Source organism: Zootoca vivipara, chromosome 6 (assembly GCF_963506605.1).
Source record: "Zootoca vivipara chromosome 6, rZooViv1.1, whole genome shotgun sequence".
NCBI classification, from domain to species: domain Eukaryota; kingdom Metazoa; phylum Chordata; class Lepidosauria; order Squamata; family Lacertidae; genus Zootoca; species Zootoca vivipara.
The window spans coordinates 91,409,960-91,435,454 of NC_083281.1; the positions used below are offsets into that span (position 1 = coordinate 91,409,960).

Below are 25,495 nucleotides of genomic sequence, written 5' to 3' on the forward strand. Positions count from 1 at the left end.
ACCAATATTTTTATTGTAAACACCAAATTAAATATGTATTAACAATTTCTCTTAAAAATATGATATTAACGGTGTTTCACTTTTGTGAATTGTGTATTAGTTCATGCTTATCAAAATAATAAACAAAAAGTGTTGCCAACCCCTTCCCCCAAATGGCGACTAGACATTCTGTTTTAGCGCCCACAACCCAGGTTCCAGGAGCCATTTGGCTCCTAGCTTTTCTATCCCAGTTTCTAACACTGGTTGCTGTACTGGGTATGCAGTAGAGTTTGTCTCACTTCCCATGGCACCATCAGTTAAACCCTCCATCTCCTCCTTTTAAAAGAGGTGATCAAAGCCCTGCTTTGAAAGGCTGCAGTGGGATCTACCGGCTTCATGGGTTCTGTTCAAAGTCTTTCACCATTGCCAGAAAGATGGAGACTTCTTGCCCATATTAGACAATAAGGATAGGGGTTTAAAAAACCACACATTTATTTAACTTTATGAAGTAATCAAAATACTTTACAACAAAGCAAAGAGTCAGGTGGTGAGTTGCTGTTATAAATCCATAGTGCATGGTTGGATAGGACATTGGGACAAGAAGAGGTTCAATCCAAAGTCAGACTAGAAAATAAGATCATTGTTCTCACAGGAACAGAGAGAGCTAATAGTGGATATCGGTATGTTGTCAGTACCAGATAAAAAATTGATGGGAACCTACCAGGCATGAGATTGTTTCTCAATCATCATCAAAAACATTCACCATGGGGTGGTGTAGTCCATTGGCTTGGTGCCTTGAGAAGCATGCATCAAATGGGTCAACTTTTCTAAAATTACAATATATATATAGGGCCTTCTGAAACCAAAGGTGAGTGAGAGGTGACATGTTAGAAGTTCAGAAAATGGCTCTGCTCTGCCTCCACAGTTGGAGAAAGCAAGGCTCCTGAATACCAGTTGCTGGAAACCATAGAAGTAGAGATTGCTCTGGTGCTCGAATTCTGCTTGCAGGTTTCCCACAGGCATCTAGTTAGCCACTGTGTGAACAGGTCAAGATGCTGGACTAGATGGGCGCCCTTTAGCCTGATCCAGCAGATTCTTTTAGTGTTCTTATGTAAGAGGAGGTGGAGTGCTTGCTACATTTTGTTTTGAGATTTACTTTGGAAAAAACTCTGGCTAGTGTTTCTAAAGTGCTCTCCTGCTCGCTGTCTCATGCTTCCATCCTTATCTAGTGTGCACAGGGCTCCTTCACTGCATCGCTGCTTTGCTCAATACTACTTTATCTAGGTTCAAAGGCCTGATATTGTCCGGCCATAGTAAGGAATAATCCCCACCCTTGGGTTGGCCAAACACATGCCTTCATTGACTGGCAGCTGGGAAATGAGCATTTGGCAAGTCTGAACAGGATGATGTGCAGTCTTCTGTAGCTGGAGGGGCAGGGCACCAAGGGGTTGAAATGTTCTGCACTCTTGTCATTTGGAAGGGAAAATAGCCATCCCTAAGAATCTCCAAAAGCCATCTTAGAGTGTGTTTGAATAAATCAGTCTTTTAAGTGGCCACATACTGAGTTTTTCTGTGGCTCTCAACATTGCAGTTTGTTCTATATGGTTTCATTGGGTTTTTTATAGTGTGATCTGGCCATCTAGTATTAAGTAGTTTACTTTAGAACTTTTTGTGTCGATGTACGTAAGCCGCATTGTGGTGGTTATACCTAAAAGGCAATCTAAGAATTCCTCACTTAATTATAAAAAATAGAGTTCCATATCCTCTTCCCTCATTCTTCAAATAATGAATGCAGGAAGATGGAGAGGGGTTTTGCAACTGAGAGATTTATTCAACTTAGGAAATACAAAATAAATAAAAAAATCCTTCCAGTAGCACCTTAGAGATCATCTAAGTTTGTCATTGGTATGAGCTTTCGTGTGCATGCACACTTCTTCTGAAGCACACGGAAGCTCATACCAATGACAAACTTAGTTGGTCTCTAAGGTGCTACTGGAAGGAATTTTTTATTTTGTTTCGACTACGTCAGACCAACACGGCTACCTACTTGTAGTTAGGAAATACACTACAAGAAGCTAGGCTGCATTAGCACAACCTGTGCTTTACCTACACTGCTGTCAAGCCTTCCAAGTTTGAGATTGCACTTTCCAGAGAGGAAGGTGAAATAGCAGAGGTGTTATTTGTTGCTACTCACTCTATTGTCTGCTGGCTTCCTAGACCAGGATGAGGTTGCATCACTCCCTGTCCTTTTGGCCTCCAGCTCAGTCCATGTTGGCTGCGGCCACTGCACTCAGGCACCAGTTATTCAATCCCCTTTTAAGAGCATACGAAGAGCCCCGCCAAATAAGGCCCACCTAGTCCAGCGCCCTGTTCTCACAGTGTCCAACCAGATGCCCCAATGGCAAATTTGCAAGCAGGACCTGACCACAAGAGCACCCTCTTGCTGTTGCAGTTTCCAGCAGCTGGTGTGCAGAAGTATAGGCGCCTCCAACTATTGTTCTGGATCACAGGCCCCAAGGAATGGTTTGATGCAGGGACACCAAAGAAGGATGTCAAAAACACCAGGATGGCCAGTTCTAGTTCTTTATTAACGAAATTTGTAAACTTACAAGACAGTGTGCAAAGGCTCACAGTGAGAGTTCGTCATGACTTCTTTGCACCCAAACAAACATGTATGCGTACATCTTTTATTCACAAAGCAGCTTACATCAGTTTGCCCTGAACCTCCCATCACACCTGGTCCATGAGGCCATAGGTGGCAGCTATCCAAAGCTTCTACCCTGTCTGGGCCTAGAGCCCAGCATCCCAAGTCCTACAGATAAGTACAGCATCAAAGTAAGCCAATTAGCATATATCAAAGCAAGTGAATATAAACATATACGAGCTCATTCTTGTAACAACTACCAATTAGTTTGGGGTTGTCTTGACTACCAAGATGGCGCTTGCAGGCCTCCTGGAACATTTCACCTTTGGTTCAACACGGCTGTGAAGGCAAAACATAGCCATTATAGACCAGTACCTATGGATAGCTCTCTTCTCCAGTATGAGTCTCTGCCCATTCCTTGTTCCTACACCCCAGTTTGATCCTTCTCTTGCTCTCCATTCTCTTCTTCTGACCTTTAGAAAAGAGGAGAGCCCGCTAGATCAGCCCAATGGCTCATCTTGTCCAGGATTCTGTTCTCATAGTGGCTGGCCAGACGCCCGTGGGAAGCCACAAGCAGGATTCTCACACGAGAGCACTCTCCCCTCCTGTGGTTGCCAGCAACTGGTATTCGGAAGCATTGCTGCCTCCAGCTGTTGAACATCTGGAGGCAGCAATGCTTCTGAATACCAGTGGCATGCCATCTGAAGCCATTTCCTAACTTATTAATTGGCTCCTGGCAGTGTCTGCATGGTCCCTCTCCCACTATTTTCCTTCCATGTCTTGCTCTGCCTCTAGACCTGGCTTCTAGCTGCCTATCTCAGCTCGCAACTGGTGGAATACCAGAGTTCATTTTGCTGCCTGTGTGGATTCCACATTCCAACGCATATGCAGTCTTGAAGGCTTCTCCAGCCTTCCTTCCCAGTATGAGGCATTGACCTTTTTCTGTGCTGTTAATTCCTCAAAATCCTCCTGAGACAACCTCCACTTGTCTCAAAATGTGACAGACCTGCTGAGTCTGCCATGTTTTGGGATGTCAGTGCAAAATAAATAGTGGATAAGGCACAGGGGAGTCTTCTAGCCCTTCTTGTTGATGCCATGGAACAAAAACTGGTTGACATCTGCATAAAACCCCAGCCAATACAAGGCACTTGGTGTTTCATCCCCTGGCTTTCAGAACCAGCATTTCAGAAATAAATGTATGCTTTGCAGCTTCAAGAATTGAGCACTTTTTGAAAAAATGTCTAGGCTTTTAAAGTGTCAGGCTCCTGGGAATTAGCTTTGAGGATTGCTGTTACTAATGAAATGTAAGCACATAATGAGGATGGGTGTTAGAGAGTGAAATAGACCCAAATGCTGGTGCATATATAGAAACAACACACACCCTTTTTCTCTGTAGCAGACAACCCTGTATAATGTACCAATCATTCTTGGCACTCTTGATGTTTAATGTACAGAACCAACGTGTGTTGGAAATTCTCATGTGTTGCTATCAACTGATGTTAGAATTCCTCAGTCATAGTAAATCTTGGTATTTTTGAAGTACTTTTGCATTCCAGGCTGGTGATTTTCAGATATCTTAGATCCGTGGTGTCCAAACTTTTTTCAAAGAGGGCCAGATTTGATGAAGTGAAGGGCCGCGAGGGCTGACCAAAGGGCCAGCTGAAGTTGTTAACCATTTTTTAGGACGGAAGTTGTTGAGCTTTTTTATGATTTTACCCCAGAGTTGTTGAGGTTTTTTTAGGATTTTACCCCAGGAAATAAACTGCCGCAGGGCCCAGATTAAACCAATCGGCAGGCTGGATTAGGCCCCCGAAGCGGACTTTGGACATGCCTGTCTTAGATTATTTATTTCCTCATGGGCAGAAAGCTTATAGATAGTATTGTGCAACATAATGTGAATTAGATTTTGGGAAGTGTACATACAGACTTTCACTAAGGAAAATGTGTTCTACAACACACATGGAGAAGAGAACCACGTTGATTCTATTTCCAATCATTTCCTTAAAGGTAGAAAATTTGTCTCTCTTATACACTCTTTGTTGTTTTCTCCCTTCTCTTCTTTTAAACCTGTTTGGGAGACGGATCAAGGGTTCTTTACATATAACTAGTGTCAGTTCCCCCGTGTGTTGGAGGAGATGTAACAAAAGTAGACCCTGTTCACACATGTGGCAGTCTTACAGGTGTGTGCACAGCTTTTGGGTAGAGGTCATGAAGGGCATTTCTGAAATAATAGGTGTACTGGCGCCTTTCGACCCCAAACTGTATCTTCTATCAATTTCTTATAAATCAAATGTGGAGTTAATATATAAAACACTTTTTTTTGTTCGTAACTGCTTGTTTGACCATATTGCAGGGCTGGAAGGAGTCCTGGTTTTTCTTTAATCATTTGATTCAACAAAGTAATGTTTATTCTCATTTCTGAGTAATGGAGTTATAAATTGAGGGTATCTTGGGGTTCAACTAAGCCTATGGATTTTGCCTCCGTTTTGGTGGCTATTTGTTCCTTATATGACAGGTCAATCATGGTGGTGGCAAGTCTTGATGAAATGTTGGTTTGCTTGGTATTCATACCATTTGTCTTGGACTCTCTGTATCAGGTTGGCTTTTGGTGTAACATCTAAATCAATGTGTACTTGAGAATATACCTTATTTTATGAGGTAATGGCTGTGAACCCTGGATGTATGGGGAGGTTGGTACTCCCCCCCCTTTATTTAATTTCATGTTTTCTACTGGATTGTTACTTCACTATCATGATAAAGGTCCAGTCGTGACCGACTCTGCGGTTGCGCGCTCATCTCGCATTATTGGCCGAGGGAGCCGGCGTATACCTTCCAGGTCATGTGGCTAGCATGACAAAGCCACTTCTGGCGAACCAGAGCAGCACACGGAAACGCCGTTTACCTTCCCGCTGTAGCGGTTCCTATTTATCTACTTGCATTTTGACGTGCTTTCGAACTGCTAGGTTGGCAGGAGCTGGGACCAAGCAACGGGAGCTCACCCCGTCACAGGGATTCGAACCGCTGACCTTCTGATCAGCAAGCCCTAGGCTCAGTGGTTTAACCCACAGCGCCACCTGGGTCCCTTGAAGCCTCACAATTCTCCATTTTTTTAAACAACTTGCACAAATTAAATATTTGACTTGTTCAGGTTCAGATTGTGTGTCCAGGCCTACCAACATGGTTGGCAGAACTACCTAAAGGAGCCCCCTGAACTGGAGGCCTTGGAATTCCTGATCCCAGGACGGAGCTGGTATTTAATGTGGTGGTGGTATTTAGAAGAGCCTCTGGGCTATGTGAGTTTGGAAACAGTGGTACCTCCGGTTGTGGACGGGATCTGTTCCGGAGCTCTGGTTGGATCCTGAGATTTCCACAACTGGAGGGACCGATTCTGCGTATGCGTGTATGGCAGTAGAGTGCTTTTGCTCATGCGTGCGCAGCGAAACCCGGAAAAACACTTCCGGGTTTGCCACAAACGTATCCCGAAGGATACGTAACCGGAGGTGAACGTAAGTAGAGGTACCACTGTACTTTCAAAGGGCTGGAATAGGAGAATGAAAATCTGGTGTTTGCTTCTTATAAGGTTTCTTTTAGTGTAGGAGTGTGGTTTTCACCCCGAAGCAAAATGTCAGGGTTTCAGGATTTGTGTTTAGCTTCCCCATGGCTGCATTTCCTCCAGCAGTTGCCCTTAAAGGAAGTCCCACCAAAAATATAAAATAAAATAATCATGCTCTCCTCTTTGTTTTGTTACAGAGTCTAGCCCAGCTAGAGAACCTGTGCAAGCAGCTGTATGAGACAACCGACACCACAACACGGCTCCAGGCAGAGAAAGCCTTGGTTGAGTTTACCAACAGTCCGGACTGCTTGAACAAGTGCCAGCTTCTCCTTGAAAGAGGGAGTGTACGTAGGCAGAGAAACCCACCACCCTGCTTTCAAACCACCTAAAGTGTTCTCTGGGTATTTGCCTGTGCTCATGGCTTGGCACAGAAAAGCACTGCAGGGGTCCTGCTGGTGTATTCTCTCCTCTGCTCTGCTTGCAGCCATGAACTTGAGAACTGATCACTATTGGGTCTCCTTCTGCTTTCTTTTGGAGTAGTTTACACAGAACATCTTGGCCCTTTCTCAAGGCTTTCTATTTAAAATACTGCTAAAGCACTATAAAGGAAGTTGAGTGGAACTATTTCAGAAATAATGTGGTCCACTCTTGGATCTGCTTGAATAATAGCTGGTAAGATTTATTGCAAACCAGCATGAGAATTCAGACACCTCCAGCAGACTTCCACAGTTCCTAGCCTCGAACACCTCCTGTGATAAATCCTTGTGCTCTTCTTACACACTCTTTCCTCCAGTATACACTACAGTCTTTCCTGTGAATACATCTGAGAATCAGACCCTCCTGTCTGTCATGGATTGGCTGAATGCAGAGGAATGGTGGAAGGCACCTGCTGGGGGTACCAAGGAAAGAGTGGGCTCAGAGACGGGATTGGTGGTGGGATGACATGGAATTGTCAGAGGGAGAAGAGGGAGCAGACTAGGAGGAGGAGGTGTCGCAAGCTGAAGAGGTAACGGTTTAGTGAACAGGAAGAAGCTGTGGCAGAGAGCAGTCCAGAAGCGGAGGCTGGAGAGGAGGGGGACTAAGACGCGCAGATGAGGCAGGGAGTCTTCCACCCTCGTCTCCTAGACCTCACAGAGGTATGAATAGGGTGGAGCAAAGACAGACAAGGCAAGGAAGTCTCAAGTTGCTTGAGAAGGACATGGGGGGATTTAGAGAGTGGTGGGACCTGCAGTCCTCACTCCTGCCTCATCGGGACAAGGCCTACTGGGAAGAGTTGCTGTGTTCACTAGGCCTGAGCTGCTTTCATTTCTTTGAATACAGTGTTTACTTCACTGACATATTGTAAGTTATTGCTGACCAGCTCCCCGTTCATGCCTTAACCCTGCCTCACCAGTGTAAACATACATCCTTTACCTTTGACAATCACTTGGAAAGCTTTGTCCTTTCCTGCTTTTTGCCTACAATTTAACCATTTGCTTTCTGTTTGTGTTTTACAGTCGTCTTACTCCCAGTTATTGGCGGCTACATGCCTTACGAAACTGGTGTCACGCACAAACAACCCTTTGCCCTTGGAACAGCGAATAGATATACGTAAGTAGAAGGAAAGAGCCAGCCTGCCCAAGATCGAAATCAGTTACATGAGGAGTTTACAAGATGCCCATGGTATTAAAAGAGGATGCCAAAATCTACAGTTGGGCAAATATCAAAAAAGTGCAGCAAGCTTTTGAGTTCTCCCGAGCTTTTCATTAAACAAGATGTTACACAGGGAGGAAAGTGAGGAGAAAAAAGGTACAAGCACAAGGCTGATGTAGTATCATTAAGATCAGCTTGTAGGCCCAGGCCCAAGATAGTGGTGACTAGCTGAATAAGTCTCTCCCGGGTGTTGCACACCTAGGATTCTGGGATAAAGAAACAATGGCTGCTCCTCTTCACTGAGAAACTGAAGTGTAATCCAAACCAGTGGTGATAAACCCGTGGCCCTCCAAACGTTCTTGTCGTACAGTTCCCATCGGCTCCATTGATCCCAATGGTCAGGGATGATGGGGTTTGTTGTAGTATAGCAGCATCTGGAAGGCTGCAGTTTCCCCCTCCCAAATCTTAAATGAAGCATGCAGGTTCCTGAGCCGAACATCTAAACTTCAATTTATCTGAGAGAACGGTCAGCCAGGGTTACATCATCCCCAACTCTGAAGTGTGTAACCTGCTAAGTGTAGCACTTGGGAGGGACTTATTCAGCCTTAATTTCTGCCTTAGGGCTGAGAAAGCAAGCTGACATTGGTGTCTCAGCATAATCCTAATAACAGTATTGCCAATCTGGATTTTGGAGTTTTTCTTATAGACCAGTGGCTCCCAACAGGTGGTCTGGGGACCCCCAGGGGTCCGCGAGCTATGCCAGAGGGGTCCGCAAGATGCTATTAGAATAAATATATATATAAAAATATATTAAATATAATTCGTATGATAACAGATTTTTTGTTTTGGCCGCTTCCTGCATGAGCAGAGTCTAGCGCAAAACTAGAATTAGATAGAGGCAGTAGTTCTGCTGTATGCCGTTAGGTGGCGCTTTACAAACACTACTGTTTTGCAAAGAGGCAGCACACACATTCCAAACGCTCACCTCCCCAAGATGCTTTGCGCGCGTCGGCTTCATTTGTGCGCTACTGCGCAGGTACCCTGTCTCCTCCATTCCCCTCCCTCCTCCCTGGCGCGCACTCACTTTTTGATTTAAGGATTAGGAATTAATGGGGGTCCTTGTCACGATAGCGGCTCGATGAGGGGTCCTCAAGAAAATTTTGTTGGGAACCCCTGTTATAGACCAATGCAGCTACCTTTCACTTCTTAAACTTTTGAGAAGGCTCTGTACCTCTGTGCTAGCCTTCAGTAATTGTAACAACTATTCAGTCATTTAGTGGCATGGTGCTTAGTCACCATGTTGCTAGTATGTGACTTTTTTGGCAAAGTTTTTTTTTAATTTCATTTTATAATGTATATTAAACAGAAAGAACAATTAAAACAACAGATAAAAATTAAAAGATGAAATACAAAGCTATAAAATAGGCACACGGGTTAAAATAACAAAGTAAGTAAAGACTATCAGCTTTCTCAAGATTATCAAGTATAGCTCCAGATGTGTTAGGCTTGTGACAAGCATTGTCCTGAAAATGACATTTCCCCTGTATATGTCATAAAAGAATGCCAAATTATGTAATAAGTGCCTGGAGGTTCTAGTCCTTATCAAAATCTCAAAATATGCATAATTTTATCTTACAGCTATATTCCAGAGTGAGTGGTACCAGGTGTTCACTGGAAAAAATTGGGCTGTTTCCCATTGAGTTGCAATTACCATTTGTGCTGCCAATATCATATATAAGGCCAATTCTTTTAAATCTTCCATTCTTCAGGACACATTTTGTCAAAACTACAATCGAATGTGGCATGTTTTTTTTCCAGGGGAGTTATGGGTTGGCCTTGTCTTATTACATAATTATTTTAAACAGGTTTGCCTTTCCTTAAGAAACCCAATGCAACCTGCTAATGTAAACTGAAACAATCGCTTGTCAAACTTATTAAAACGGCTAACTATTACAGTGGTACCTCTGGTCATGAACTTAATTTGTTCTGGAGGTCCGTTCTTAACTAGAGGTGTGCTTTCGCTAATGGGGCTGCTGCACTGCCGCCGCCACACGATTTCTGTTCTCATCCTGAGGTAAAGTTCTTAACCCGAGATACTACTTCCAGGTTAGCGGAGCTTGTAACCTGAGGTACCATTGTATTAAGTCCAATAAGCTGCCCATAAAGTGTTAAAGCAGCCTAGAAACACAAGCAGCCATTCAAAAATAATTTAACCACAACAATTACGGACAGTACAATTGCATCTTACGTGAAGGCTCAATTCCTAGGGATCCACATATACTCAAAAATTGTAAATACCCAAGCCCTTGGAACCCTTGCCCCCACAAGCACAAAGTGACCCAAGTGGACCTGGCACAAAAAATAACTTTTAAACTCTCTTCCTTGCTTGGAGGGCAAGGCCTACTTAGGGCACTAACTCCAGCAGACTAAAGATGCTTGCACAAAATTTCGTAGGAACTCTTGATGTCCCCATGAGATCTCGCAAGAGCATCCCAGAACCAATGTGCCAAGAGGGCCTTACCCACACCCTTGGCCAGCCCCAATCTCTCTCACCCCCAAAAGAACACAAGCGAATAAAGGAGAACCTACACAAACAAATATTAAGCAAAACAGAAACATCGTCACCTAATCCCATCCCCATCTACCATCCCACCCCCTATCTACCTCGTTTTCCCTCTTTCTTCTTAGTGTCTTAACAAACGAAACTGATTTGCAAAAATGACACATGTAAAAATATGAGAGACACTGCACACACCTTTGTAATTCAAGAAATCTTTAATAAAAAATACTTTTTTTAAAAAAGAGGGCCTTACCCCACAAGCAAGGGGGAGAGCGTAAAATCTGTGCTGGGAAACCCCAAGTGGACCCGGCACTAAAAAGTGCTTTAAAGCTCTCTGCCCTTGCTTGCATTTAACTCTCTTAAGTTTCAACCAGGCAACCTTCAACTACGTGAGGTTGAAATCACACAAATTAAATGTGCACAAATACAGTCATATCTTGGTTTTTAAACAGCTTAGTTCTCGAACGTTTTGGCTCCCGAACACTGCAAACCCTGAAGTGACTGTTCCGGTTTGCGAACTATTTTTGGAAGGTGACGGGTCTTCTGAGCTTCCTGCAGCCAATCAGAAGCCGTGCTTTGGTTTCCAAACGTTTTGGAAGTCGAACAGACTTCCAGAATGGATTCTGTTCCGACTTCCAGGGTACAACTGTACTTCAAAAAGAGACCGACCCTTCATAGCCCAAAAGCCTTCCTGAAAAGGAAGATTATGCTCATCCCATGGAAGACCACTAGAGGGGGCAAGATGAGTGTCCCTTGTGGAGGAATTGCAGAGCCACTCATGGAGAAGTAAACAGGAAGAAGCCTCACTCTCCTTGCTCCGAACTAAACATATCTCTGGGGTGGTTGATACTCACACCAGGGCCTCTGACACTCATCAGCAGGTGGGCAGGTCCACACAGGAAAAGGTGATTCTGGTCCCAAATCATAAAAGGCTTTCAAAGTCATCGCCAGCACTTTGAATTAGGCCCAGAAGCAACTTGGGAAGCCAGCTTGGCTGTCTCAGTAGGGCGGCAGCACGCTTTGTCTAGGCAGCCCCTCTTCAGCAGCCTGGCCAAAGCATTGTGGAGCAATTGTAGCCTCTGAGCCCTTTTCAAAGGCAACCGTACGTAGGGAACTCTTTGTAGTAATCTAAACATAAATGCGTGGTATTCAACTAAGTTTTGCTCACATGTATAGATCCACTGAAAATAGTGATTAAGTGAGGTCCATGAATGTCGGTGGGCCGGAGGTTAGTTGAATACTAACCAATGTATTAATGCGTCACCCTGAGCAAGCCTTTCCTCAATAAACTTGCTCTGAGGTTACTGTAGGTAGATAGAGTAACTTCTGGCTAATGACAGAGAAGTGGACGTTCGATCTCAGAAGGGTTCTGATCTTTCCAGAGCCACATGTTTCCCCCATCACCATTTCCTTTCCCAACACATTCCATATGTGGTGTGGGGTCCTAAGCATATAGCATGTGCATGCCTGTGTAGGAATTACAATAAACGTTCCATTTACTCCTGAATTTGATATTGGGTAATCGCAAGGGACACCCAACAGGCACAACTATAGAAGCATAGAATTGCAGAGTGGGGGTGGACATCAAGGGCCATCTAGTCCAAGCCTCTTTGGTGGCTTTTCTGTGTTGCTGCAGCGGGGGGTGGGGGCGTTGTTTCAGAAGTTCAGCTTCAGGAGATGCTTTATTTATCCGTTTTCGGCTCTTGTCTTTGCCATTCTTCTTCATCTGGATGTTTCCTTGTCTTTCAGGGAACTACGTGCTCAACTACCTTGCCACCAGACCCAAGCTGGCAACTTTTGTTACGCAGGCACTAATTCAGCTCTACGCCAGGATCACAAAGCTGGGCTGGTTTGACTGTCAGAAAGATGAATATGTTTTCAGAAACGTCATCACTGATGTCACAAGGTTTTTACAGGTTGGCCGTTTCCTCCACCCCACCCGTCCCACTTGGCATATGTAGTGGTTTCACCAAGAGGCTTCTCGAGATGCCATCAGACAGTCGTCACCAACCTAATACAGTACTCTCTAGCTGTTTTGGACTGTAACTCCCAACCAGCAAGACCATTTGGCGCTGGGGCTGATGGAAAACCCTTCAAGGTGGTTTGCAACAATAAATTAAAATAATGGAACACAGTAATAGAGAGTACCCAAAATATTAAAACCAAAAACCATCAATCCACAGTATAGAATCACTTCTGCCCAAGGGATCTTAATTTTGTGTGTGTGTGTGTGCGCGCGCAGTAACATTTGTCATCTTGCTGCTTGACCTCCTTTGTCATTCAGTCTGACTCTGCCTGTTCCTTCTCCAGGACAGTGTAGAACACTGCATCATAGGAGTGACAATCCTGTCTCAGCTAACAAATGAAATTAATCAAGTAAGTGTCTCAGCCTTTGCCAGTAAACTCAGTGTCAACTCTTTTCCTTTGGATTGCTGCTGTATGTAATGCACCGATTTCATGTCCTTTGGTGGTAAGAAATTGAGCACTCCCTCCAGAGATTAGTCTCTGCCATCTCAGGCTCCGCTTACACCTCTTCCCTATTAAGAGACTCAGAAGGGCACTGCTTTCTATGAAAAGCATTAACTGATGGTGACCCGGAGTTCTTTCTCAGCCAAAAGTCCTCATTTCTTCAGTAAGAATAGGAAAGCCACTCATTGCAAAATTGCAAATAATCACACTCTTCCTCCAGCTTCTCCTTTCCAGGCATTTACTGTAGGTGGCTCAGCCTGTACCTCATGCAAAAGAGAAAGTCAACCTCAGTCGGGAAACTTGGGCATTGCCTGAATGCTGCCAGGCTGTCACAGTTTTGTTCTGCAGAACTGTAAATTATTGAACAGACTTCGAAATTCTTAGCTGGGATTCCTGCATTGCAGGCTGTTAGACTAGATCAGGCATCCCCAAACTTGGCCCTCCAAATGTTTTTGGACTACAATTCCCATCATCCCTGACCACTGGCCCTGTTGGCTAGGGATGATGGGAGTTGTAGTCCCAAAACATCTGGAGGGCCAAGTTAGGGGTGCCTGGACTAGATGGCCTTTGGGTTCCCTTCAAACCCTAGAGTTCTATGAAATTGTGCTCTAGGTGGTTAGCATGCTTTATTTACTGGCAGAGGGCGGTCTATGGGGTGTTCTGCTGTTTCGAGTTTTTCCTTTATTGGGATGGTTACTTTGACTCTGCACTCTTTAACTTGAGTTGTAATGATCTCTCTCTCTTTATCTCTTTTTCCCTGCTCCCCACCCCACTCAGGCAGACACTACACACCCACTGACCAAGCACAGGAAAATAGCCTCTTCATTCCGAGATTCATCTTTGTTTGATATTTTCACTCTCTCGTGCAATTTACTAAAACAGGTGATTTTGAGAACAACTTCTTTTTTTGGGGGGGTGGAACTTTGGACAGTGTTTTCTTCTAGCTGTGGGTTTAGGACCCTGAAATTGCTTCTGTGAAGAATGCTCTTTCAAGCAAACACCTGTGTGGTTTTAAATTAGCTGAGCTGTATTGACAAGAAATTTAGCTGTCCTAAAAAGGGAACTACAGAATGATGATGATGATACCTTTATTGTCAATGTACAACCTGTGCACAGTGAAATTAACCAATCCTCCCTCCCCCTCAAACACTCAACCTCATTGCAGTCTGTGTGCTTGTCGCACAGTTGCACTATATTATTTTCCGTTCAGCAGCCTAACAGCCCATGGATAGAAACTGTTTTTTAGCCTGTTGGTATGACTGATTATACTTCTATATCTCCTGCCCAAGGGTAGAAGATTAAAGAGGGGCTGGCCAGGGTGTGAATCGCCCCTGAGAATTTTTCTCGCTCTCCTATAGCAACGATCCCTAGCGGGCTCAGGGGACAGCCCATGATATCATGGGCTGTGTTCACCACCCTCTGTAAAGACTTTCTGTCCGTGGCTGTCAAACCAACGTACCACACTGTGATACAATATGAGAGGACAAGAAGCAGTGTTGGGTTCGAATCCCCACTTGGTAGGGTTGCCAGACTCAATAGAGGACAGGACATCTGTGCCTTTAATTGCCCTCCTCTCTTTTGAGTCTGGAAACCTTAAAGAGAAACCAGCAGACCCTTTGCTTGGAAATTAAACAAAGGGTCTGCTGGTTTCTCTTTAAGGTTTCCAGACTCAAAAGAGAGCAGGGCAATTAAAGGCACAGAAGTCCTGTCCTCTGTTGACTCTGGCAACCCTACCACTCGGCCATAAAGCTCACTGGGTGACTTGGGTCCAGTCACTCACTCTCAGCCTCACCTACCTCACTGGCTTGTTGTGGGGGTTAAATGAGGAAGGGGAGAATCTTGTACACCACCTTGAGCTCCTTGGAGAAAAATGTGGTGTGTGAATGCAATAAATAACAGAAATAAAGCAGCAGAAAATTGAGGGGAGGGAGACACTGATTAAAAGCCATGTCCTTTTACATGGTTTTGTATGTTTAGTAGTATTTTATGCACTGAGACTTGCCGTTATTTTTATTTATTATAGATTAGTAATTCTTTATTGTAATTGGTAAGTGTAAACCGTCTATTATTTGCTGATGTTTAATTTTACTGTTTACTATTAAATTCTAAAAGTTATTGTGACTTTTTATATTGGATCAGATTGTTATTATTAGTGTTCAATGTTTTATTATGTTTTTATGTGTTGGATATAAAACCCGACCAGATGGGCAGGGTATAAATAAATGAAAACATTATTATTATTTATTAAAACTGAGCTCCACAGGAAAGCAGCTCCACTTTTTCTTTTTCTTTTACTGTAAGATTGGGACATTCCAGTGTTTCTAGTAGGGGAGCCCTGAGATGAAACCATTTTGCCTTCCCACTCCAGGATTCCCTTTGCCTTTAGGCTTGCCTGCTGTCTGTCCATTAACAGATGTGGTTTTCCATTCTATTTTTCTTCTTTTGGTAGGCTTCAGGGAAAAACCTGAACCTGAACGATGAAAGCCAGCACGGCCTCCTCATGCAGCTTCTCAAACTCACACACAACTGCCTAAACTTCGACTTCATTGGTACATCCACAGATGAGTCCTCAGATGACCTCTGCACCGTGCAGATCCCCACCAGCTGGAGATCAGGTAAAGCGCCTTTCTTCCCTCCTCTGGCCCAGCCATGAGAGGCCTTGGGAAGTGAGCTGTGTGAGGGGAACTTGATCAGTAGCAGCTGTGACTTTGCAAGCTGTGCGCAGTCTTCCCATCCTCTCTGAGTGACCAGCGTGCTGACAGATCCCCAATTCGAGTATTCCTGTGCTGGGGTTGTTGAGAGTTGTTGTCCAAAACATCCAGAGGGCACCAGGTTGGCACAAGTGAAGTGCTTTGAATGCTCCACGCTGTAGCTTGTGTGGATAAAGTTGAGTATGAAATTGTAAACTGTTTAGAAAATGGTGCCCGAGTTTTGATTTTTTTTAATACTTACTTTCCTCTTCCCTCCCTGTCCCTTGCATGTGGTGAATGGATGGATGGATGTTTAGTGCAACCTTTACCATCCTGGTGCCTCCTCTAGCTTTTGGACTGAAACTTGCATTGACCGCAACTGGCTAGCAGTGTGGTGGGTGTTAGGATTCTTGCTCCGTGTTTGCAGTTATGGGATTGTCATCTATCACATGATGGTGTATGTTTTCGTTCCACATAGAGGGAAGTGACAGAGACAGGATGTTTTGTGCTACTGTGTTCCAGAATGTAGGACTATTGTCCTTTGTTTCCTTCTCTCTTTGCTGTCTGATGAGAAAGAGGAAGGAGCTAAGGCAGAATGCTCCAAGTGTATTATATGTAAATAAAATAGATTAGCCAAAATGCTGACCTATTGAGTCTGTTACGCGAACCGCCAATACTCTGCAGGTTCCTAAGTGTGCTGATACTTCTTGGTATCAGTCGCTGTGATGTTCGGGCTGAAGAAAGGTTTTGAAGCTCCTAAACAATCGAACAGGAGGGAGAGAACATGCCAGTTGAGCATGTGTCCCTGCCATGGTCCTCCATGCAAGTAGAATGATCCTGGGGGCAGTGTTGGGAGCACAGCCACGCATGCTGGGGTTGATGGGAGTTCTAGTCCAAAACTTACTGAGTGCACCAGGTTGAAGAGGGCTGCTTTAGTAGAAGCTTCGAAAACAAGAAGCATAAGTCGGCACTTTTAAACAATGATATACTTGATAGTTGCTGCTCTGCACCTCCCTCAATGGGAAACCAGCGTGGGGTGGGGTGGGGAATCTTTCAGCAGAAACATTCTGCAAATAGCATTGGTTTTCTTTTTGTTGTTGTCTTAGAAAGAAAACAGTTTGCTTCTGCATGCTAGGTTCATTCAGCAGCAGCTGCTGAATATTAGAGAATTTTCTTAATGTTGTATTGAAGTCTGAAAGCTCTGTGTTTCCAGTCTCAACTCTGTGTGGGTGGTGATGTTTAAAATTTCTATACTGTCTTTATTCGAGGATCACAGGGTGGTCTACAATAGAAAAACACAGTTTAAAAGACCATGGTTTGTTTAATTAGGCAAAGGTCTGGGAGAAGAGGAATGTTTTTGCCTGGCGCCTAAAGATATATAACAATGGTGGAAGGCGAGCTTCCCTAGGGAAAGCATTCCACATGCAGGGAACCACTTTTTATATAAGGATAACTCTGCTTTGCTTCCTTGTGACACATCAGCTTTAAGTCAAAGCCTCATTTCACACTGAATTTAAGCCTAGCTATATCTGACATGAGAAGAACCATTCAGGGATCTCCTGATGTCTTTCAGCATCTTTAAAAGCAGTTGAGAGTGGGGAATAGGGCCGTGGTGCTACAGATCGGCCTCCAGTTTTAGAATCGTAGAGTTGGAAGGGACCATGAGGGCCATCTAGTCCAACGCCCTGTAATGTAGGAATCTTATAATGATCATAATGATTATGAAAGACCCGTCAGTGCCAAGGGCGTTGGTAGGGATGCTGCGCTGAGCAAAGCTGAAGGCCTGAGATAGTCACGAGTGCTGGGTTGAACCACTTTGCCAGAGTTCGGGTATCCACAGTGATGTGTTGTTTGTTTCTTCCAGCCTTTCTAGATTCCTCAACTTTACAGCTGTTTTTTGACCTGTACCATTCCATCCCTCCTACGTTTTCACCTCTGGTGAGTGTGGCATTCCTGACTTAATGGGCAGGGGCATATGTCCCAGGGGCATACATCCCCTTGAGAAGATTCACAGGATGGATTTGATCACCCTGTTGGGAGATCAGGAGGAAGTTTTTCTCTCCCTCCCCCCCCTCCACAAAATGGTTACCTGCTTGTTTGCATTGTCTTTCTACAACCTATATGTCAATGCAAGTGTGTATTTGGTTTATATTTTATTCCGGACAACTTACGGTTCTCCCTTTTTTTCACCCTCCTACCTTTAGGTCTTATCATGTCTAGTGCAAATTGCCTCTGTACGTAGGTCCCTTTTTAACAATGCAGAAAGAGCGAAGTTCCTGTCTCATCTCGTTGATGGTGTCAAGCGAATACTGGAAAACCCTCAGGTGAGTCTGTCAGAACTGTGGATGGGAGTCAACTGTGGGGTGTGCGTGGGTGAGGCCCATGGAACTGAGCAACAGGTGGTAAACTAGCTGGCAACCAGGGCAAAGCTTAAGAGGGTGAATAAACACAAAGCTTCGTCGTACACGTATGTGAATGGTTCATACTGAAACCAGCAACATTATGTGCCAAGAGATATTTTTGGCAAGTCTCTGTGCTGAGCTCTGCAACCTATAGTGTGTGTGTGTGTGTGTGTGTGTGTGTGTGTGTGTGTGTGTGTGTGTGTGTATGTGTATTGCTGTGTGCACTGTTCAGTTTTTTTGGTCACTCCTTCAACATCTACTGACCGTGCTCTGTTCTCATTGGACTGTTATTCCAGCTGTTTTAAAACCACTGGAGAAGAGAATGCTTTTGCACAGGTTTCCGATTGGAACATCTGGTTGGCCATTGTGAAAAGAGGATGCTGGACTGGATGGGCCTTTGGCCCAATCCAGCAGTCTCTTCTTATGTTTCCTCCCCTCCCCTTGTGCCCCCCTTACTTCTGCAAACCTTTCCCCCCAAGTTGCTGATTCCTTCTTGTATGTGGACGGTGCCTTTTGTGGTAGGTAAAGGCAGGAACTTGAAACAAGTTCTCTCTTTGTATATCTGTTTATTCTGCTAGAAAATAAGAAACTACAAAAAGATGCAGGTCACAAGAACCTCAGCCTCCTCCAGGCTTCATAAATTTCACCCGGCCATTACCTGCCATTCTTGGTGCACAACAGGTTTGAGCGACATTGCTGTGCCCCATCTGAAGACAAGGGCAGCTCTTGACTCCACAGAGTGTGCTAGGCTGGCTCACAGTGGTAGGACTCCCACCACCATTGCAGAGCAATTCAGAGGTCTTGGGTGCTCCGTTCTGAAGTGCCTGAACAAATTAGTGTTTTGGAAACTGTACTTGGTGGCAGCCCCAACCACCGTCAGTGTTGGGCTGCGGTCTCCTGGACTTTCAGGTAGACCCATTCATTGCATGCCACAATGATGAGCCTTCACTCCACAGCTGCGAGGGTTATAGTAGCTACACATTGGAAAAGCAGATATGTACTCACCAGGTTTGATTGGATACAAAAACTAACAGAGTATGCGGAGGTAGACTACTTATCAGAAAGAATCAAAGATAAATCCAAACAGGAATTTGTCTCACATCGGAATTGTTTTAAGGAAGACTTGAAGAGTAATTGCTGCAATCTGAAAATGGTAACGGCCTTTGAATAGTTTCTGTAGATAACAAATTTTAAAGGAGAATTGATAGATAAGAAAATATTATAAATACCAGTAAAAAAAGACAGTGGACAAGTATAGGCAGTAAGTTTATTAGTACAAAATGGAAGAGACGGAAGCCTTCATTTATGAGGAATATTATGATTTTAAAATTACATCTTTTTTCTTTTTTGTGTACAGTAATACTTGTCGATCTATGATAATAACAATTACGAACATTCTCTGAAAACAAGAATATGTATAATTGTAAGATGTAAAGTCATGATGTAAAGATATACTTGTAAGTAATAAAGGAAAAACTAAAAGAAAAAAAAGATAAGCCTTCACTAGTCCCCAACCATGGGAGCAGAAGCTTTTTGTGCTGTGCCACACTTTTATGTTGTGAACCGGCCTGTGATCTTCGGATGAAGGCCGGGATAAAGGGTAAAGGGACCCCTGACCGTTAGGTCCAGTCGCGGACGACTCGGGTTGCTGCGCTCATCTCGCTTTATTGGTCGAGGGACCCGGCGTACAGCTTCCGGGTCATGTGGCCAGCATGACTAAGCCGCTTCTGGCGAACCAGAGCAGCGCACGGAAACGCTGTTTACCTTCCCGCCAGAGCAGTACCTATTTATCTACTTGCACTTTTGACGTGCTTTCAAGCTGCTAGGTTGGCAGGAGCTGGGACCGAGCAACAGGAGCTCACCCCGTCACTGGGATTTGAACCACCGACCTTCTGATTGGCAAGCCCTAGACTCTGTGGTTTAGACCACAGCGCCACCCGCATCCCGGAGGGCGGGATACAAATTAAATAAATAACGAATCAATCCAGTTTACTGACTCCGGTGCCATGACCCTTTTCGAAATTTGTTCCTTTCCCAGAGCTTGTCAGACCCAAACAACTACCATGAGTTCTGTCGACTTCTGGCCCGCCTGAAAAGCAATTACCAGCTCGGGGAGCTGGTGAAAGTAGAAAACTACCCTGAGGTCATCCGCCTCATTGCCAACTTCACAGTGACCAGCTTGCAGGTGAGAAGCTGCATGGTTTTGGTTTGGCACCGTGTGCAGGTGTGTGTTGCGGAGGGAGCGTTTTCAGCAGGGGGAGAGCACACAAAAATCACACTGCAACCTTTGACCTCGTTAGGTTGAAACTGAGAGGGAAGTGGCGGGCTTCCCTCTCAGAGTCGCCTGCTCTGGGTGTATAAGGTGCATAAGGTACACAATAGTAATATTGTGTTCTCTGTCACTACATGAATCACGCAGAATTGCCTTGGTTTGTTCCTCGCTGCACAGCATTTTAGCTCATTAAGAGCAGAAAACACTTCCAACCATGCAGACCACAGCAAGGCAAATTGGACTTTCTGTCAGGGCCACCAGTCTTCAAAACATCTCCCCTCCCTACGTGGTATATTTGGGAAACGTACTGATGTTAGGTAGCCTACACGTGCGGGAATTTAGAAAGTGTGTGAAGGGATATTGTTAGGAGAATCTGGTTACTGTATGTTTCTGTAATGTTTGGGGGGGGGATCTCAGCCTTGGGCCAGTTTGATAGAAAGTAGACACTGAATTCTTCTTGCTTAACCAGGCATCCAGCTCTGATAATGCAGGCATGCTTTTCCTCTGAGAATGTGACTTAATTTCTGCGCATGTGTAAAGCTAAGGTGAGGGGAGTGCCTCTGTATAAGCTACTCTTGTTCTGACCAAATAAAAGCTATCGTAAACATTGCAGCTGGAGTGGTGAATTGAAGAAAATCCACTACCTTGGCCAGTGTGGCAGAATCTTGTTTAATTTTATAAATATGGAGGAGCTTCCTTTGTTGTACGTATTCAGGTGCTGAGATGCATGAAACACACACACACACCCAAAATAAGGATGTTCAAGGTCCCAAGTACAGACTTTAAGTTCCCCTTTAGGTGTCCAAACAGATCTGCACTGTGCTGCTTACTCTCCTTACAAAGGTTGACAGCTGTTTGTTTGAATGGCTCCCATGTCCTTAAGTGCAAAGGCTGGGGGTCGGGGTGGAGGGTGCTGGCCAGTCTGCAAGTGGCATTCCATTTCCTTCCCTTTGTTCCTACAGCACTGGGAATTTGCTCCGAACAGCGTTCACTATCTCCTGAGCCTGTGGCAGCGCCTGGCAGCGTCTGTTCCTTACGTCAAAGCCACAGAGCCGCACATGCTGGAGACTTACACGCCTGAAGTCACCAAAGCTTACATCACCTCCAGGCTGGAGTCTGTGCACATCATACTGAGGTAAAGAGGCCAAGAGAAAAGTGGTACTCAAGGAGTGGAGGGAGAACAGCCTGCACAAGCCCTTGTTGGTACCTAAACAGTTCAGGACCCAGTTATCTGAAGGGACTCCTGAACCCATACGAACCTACCCAAACTATAAGCTTAGCCCTGAGGCTGCTGTCCAATGCACTGGTAAAAACTGTTAGGTTGGTGAGTACCAGCAGCAGCATCTTTTCTGTGGTGGCCCCCTAACCCTGCAACATCCTTCCCAGGGAAATACACATGACTCCCCTCCCCCTCTCATAGGCCTTTCTTCATTCTGGTCTGTGTTGGGGTGATTTTAGGGTTACTGTGTTTTAAGAACTTGGTTTTATCTGCTGCATCTGTTTGTTTGTTTTTTAAATGCTTTACAACTTGGGGATTTTAATACTGATCTGTCGTCGTGGGAGTTATCAGCCACACAAAAATATGATGTGGTTATTTATTTACTTATCAGTCTTATTTGTAGCCCCCTCTTATTTGAATGTTCTCAGTCCCAGAGTGGGGAGCAAAGTAAAAAAAATTTTAAAAAAACACCATAGAAAAATGATATAGAAAAGTTACAAAATCATATAAACAGGACCAATAAACATCTAAACAATTATGTCATAAGGTAAACAGGTAAAATTGCATCAGCATAAATGAATGAATGAATGAATGAATATTTCCAGTTTAACAAAATGTGGGTCTCAGGCTCAGCAGAGCTGCCAGGTAGTGATTTACAGGTGGATTTGCTGGCCTCCCCCAGAGAGTTGCCACAAAACAACAGCGTAGTGGGCCTTGCCTTACAGCCTAGAGGTGAGAACTGAGCTGCGTTCTTTGGGAAACAAGCTTGATTCACCTTCTGGGAGCAGCATTTCACTCTCTCTTCCTGCCCTTGCTGCTTGCTCCCCATGCAGAGACGGCTTGGAAGATCCACTGGACGACACGGGCCTTGTGCAGCAGCAGCTAGACCAGCTATCCACTATCGGGCGCTGCGAATATGAGAAGACGTGCGCTCTCCTCGTGCAGCTGTTTGACCAGTCAGCTCAGTCCTACCAGGAGCTGTTGCAGAGTGCGACGGCCATCCCTGTGGATGTGGCTGTGCAGGAAGGTGAGGGCCCAGAGATAAGCTGCATCACTCCTGTCCATCACAGCACAGAGGATTTTGGGGGAAGGGGTTGTATAGGGTGCTGCTGCTCCTTTAGCCAACCCAGTGTACTTTAAGATTGTGACCCTTTGCATATTTTAATTCATTTGTCATGGGTATTTGCTGTGAATTTTTCAGGTTGTAAACGACTTTGAACAGATCTTGGAAAAGGGGGACATAAATTGCTTTCCTCCAGAGATTTTGTCAGCAAAGCAGATATGGCATGCAGCAGGAAGGGACTCTGTTTTGGTTGCTGCCCTATCTTGCATCATTTGCTGCAAATTATAGTATGTGTTGGAGTAATGGAGCAATGGAAATAGCAAAGGACTTTGGACAGTAAGAGAGTAGGTGGCAAGTTTCAGCTTAAGAGAAGAATATCAGAGGAAAGGGGCATTAGAACGTATTAGGTGCTGGTTGTAACTGCTGAGGTTAAAGAAAAATGAATAGCAGTTATTCAAAGGTTACCTGTGGTTAGGATGAAGAAGAAATTAAAGTGCTGACATAATCTGCTATTTAAAGGCACTGCTTCCAACTATAAGAACAGATCAGCAGTGGAACAGATTGTCAGGAAAACAGTAGAAACTCACTCCCCCCTCCTTTTTTTTCCAGAAGGAGAGTGGTTGAGATATTTTTAGTATGGACTGTAGATGCAAGGGAATCCCACCTTCCCCAGTTGTTGGACCTTGATCTTAGGGAAACACTTCTGTGGATCAGGACTCTTGCTCTTCTGGTTTCAGGACGCCTGACATGGCTCGTCTATATCATTGGGGCTGTGATTGGTGGCCGAGTGTCATTTGCCAGCACAGATGAGCAGGACGCAATGGACGGCGAGCTGGTTTGTCGGTAGGAGCCGTTGGATTCCTTAGCAGCCATGGTTTCTTCATGCTGAAAACACTAGAATATGGAACGGGCCATAATGAAGAGCTGTTATCTGGGATTGGTGGCTGGCTGGGTGGGAGAATTAGTGGCACAGCTCTGGGATTGCTCTTACCTTCAGGGTTATCACGAGGGCTGTGTACTGCACAAGTTTGAACTCCGAGGAACGTCCATTTCAGAATTAGTGGAAGCAGAATAGATTATACAAATCTCCAATCTTATTCTGCAGAGACTGCTTGCACATAGAGAGGTTCCTCTTGCCAAATAGAAATTGTGCATTCCGGGGTAAAACATAATTAGGAAAGTGTATAAAACGCTTCTAAAACAGCAGAAAATGTTGGGTGAGAAGCATTTTGAACTTGACTGAATACTTAAAATTCCACACAGGTCAGGGATCCCTGAGAGTCTTTTAAGCCCTTGTAGTGGATTTTCTTCAATTAATCCACACCAGTTGCGGCATCCATCCCTGATCATGCACACATGCTTTTCCTCTGAGATTGTGACTTAGTTTTTCTGCTTGTGTAAAGGAATGCCACTAAATATGCCTGCGTTTACTTACAAGCCTGTGTACGCTGCTTTTGCGAGTTCCCAATGGTTGCTGTTGTTCCGACCAAGTAAAGGCTGTTTTAAACATCACAACTGGAGTGGTCAATCGAAGAAAAACCATTACACCCTCTTTGGCTCAATCCTACCTAAAATTTTGGGCAGTGCATTGAGTATTTTCAGCCTGCAGAGAGCACAGAAGCCTGACTGAATATTCCCTTTGCCCATTGATACAACTCGTTCTTGCATGCTGCTAACTGTTGGTTGGACACCAGTGAACTGGAGCACATCCTGCATCTCAAAGGCACCTTCCAGTGGTGACTATCATGGCCACAGGCTGCCTAACTGCCCGGTGTTTTGCTCTGCTCACCGGTCGGTCTATATGGTGGCTGCATCTTTAGCCTGGTGTCCAGTGATGCAAGTGTCTGCCCTACAGTTAGCCCCCCTCTCCTTGTGTCGAGAGTGTGTGTAGAGTTCTGCAGCTCAAGCTCTTAATGCCTGCGTTCATCTAACATTGGGGTAACAGAGGCACCCTTTCCACATGGCAACTTCAAACTTGCTGGCTAAGTACTGAGTCCCTGTAATGTTGCTTGACCTTCAATTCCCACCCCCTCACTTGTTGCCTCTCTAGGGTTCTTCAGCTCATGAACCTAACCGATTCGCGCCTGGCTCAGGCTGGCAATGAGAAGCTCGAGCTTGCCATGCTGAGCTTCTTTGAGCAGTTCCGGAAGATCTACATCGGAGACCAGGTGCAGAAGTCTTCCAAGGTAATTGCCTCCTCGTGGCTTTTATGTTTTCGGGCCTACATACTCTCATGCCATAACGAAAGGCTCCACCCGTGACTGCTTTTTTGTGAGTTGCTGGCTGTTGGAAGTTGGTCACAGTTAAGGCTAGCGGCCAAAGCAGAAGTCAAATGTTTTCATCTTGCAGCTTCTCCGTACCCAAATCGAGAGGTGCAGGGTGCTTGGAGGAGTTCCAGGTGAATGCAGCTGCCTCCAAATGGGGAATACTGGGGTGGGGTCTGGGCTAGACAGAGGGCAGCATGGCTGTGAAGCCTGAAAGAGCCTCCCCACAAGCCGCAAGAAAGAAAGACTGAGCTCTATATAGCTATTGATGACTGCTGGCCGCAATAACTATGCTCTGCCTCCACGGTTAGGCCAAAACACTTCTGAATACCAGTTGCTGGAAAGCACTGGAGGGGAGTGTAGCTCTTGTGCTCAAATCCTGCATAACCACAGTGAGAACAGGATGCTGGACTAGATGGGCTACTGGCCTGTTGCAGAAGCCTCTTCTTGTATTCTTAAATGATTCTAGGAGGCGGGTGCCATACTAAACAGCCATTGCATGTTGTGTTTTCTTTTTCCTCCCCCACTAGGCTTCTGTTTCCTCCAGGCACCTGTGGTCTTAAAGGGAAAATTACAATTTCTACTGAAGCCTCTAAACTTGACTTTGTTTTCCACTTCTAGCTATATCGGCGGCTCTCGGAGGTCCTTGGGCTGAATGACGAGACCATGGTCCTGAGTGTCTTCATAGGGAAAATGTAAGTGTTCTGACTCCTTGCCAGTTGCGCTTGTCCATCATACATCTCTGGAG

The 25,495-nt window shown here is 44.9% G+C and overlaps 1 protein-coding gene across 2 annotated transcripts in view; it reads left to right on the plus strand.

The window, feature by feature from the left end:
* The window catches only part of XPO7 (exportin 7), a 48,753-nt gene that overhangs the window by 7,670 nt on the left and 15,588 nt on the right, over window positions 1–25,495 (plus strand). The window contains exons 2-15 of one of the 2 annotated variants that reach the window (XM_035117782.2): window positions 6,374–6,520; window positions 7,673–7,766; window positions 12,118–12,284; window positions 12,679–12,744; window positions 13,615–13,719; window positions 15,287–15,452; window positions 17,392–17,465; window positions 17,732–17,851; window positions 19,968–20,114; window positions 21,164–21,336; window positions 22,254–22,447; window positions 23,221–23,326; window positions 24,534–24,669; window positions 25,369–25,442. In XM_035117782.2, the coding sequence (XP_034973673.1) occupies window positions 6,374–6,520; window positions 7,673–7,766; window positions 12,118–12,284; window positions 12,679–12,744; window positions 13,615–13,719; window positions 15,287–15,452; window positions 17,392–17,465; window positions 17,732–17,851; window positions 19,968–20,114; window positions 21,164–21,336; window positions 22,254–22,447; window positions 23,221–23,326; window positions 24,534–24,669; window positions 25,369–25,442 (1,769 nt within the window). Of the gene's footprint in view, window positions 1–6,373; window positions 6,521–7,672; window positions 7,767–12,117; window positions 12,285–12,678; window positions 12,745–13,614; window positions 13,720–15,286; window positions 15,453–17,391; window positions 17,466–17,731; window positions 17,852–19,967; window positions 20,115–21,163; window positions 21,337–22,253; window positions 22,448–23,220; window positions 23,327–24,533; window positions 24,670–25,368; window positions 25,443–25,495 lie in introns of those variants that run through there. The other variant, XM_035117783.2, reaches the window with a different exon arrangement.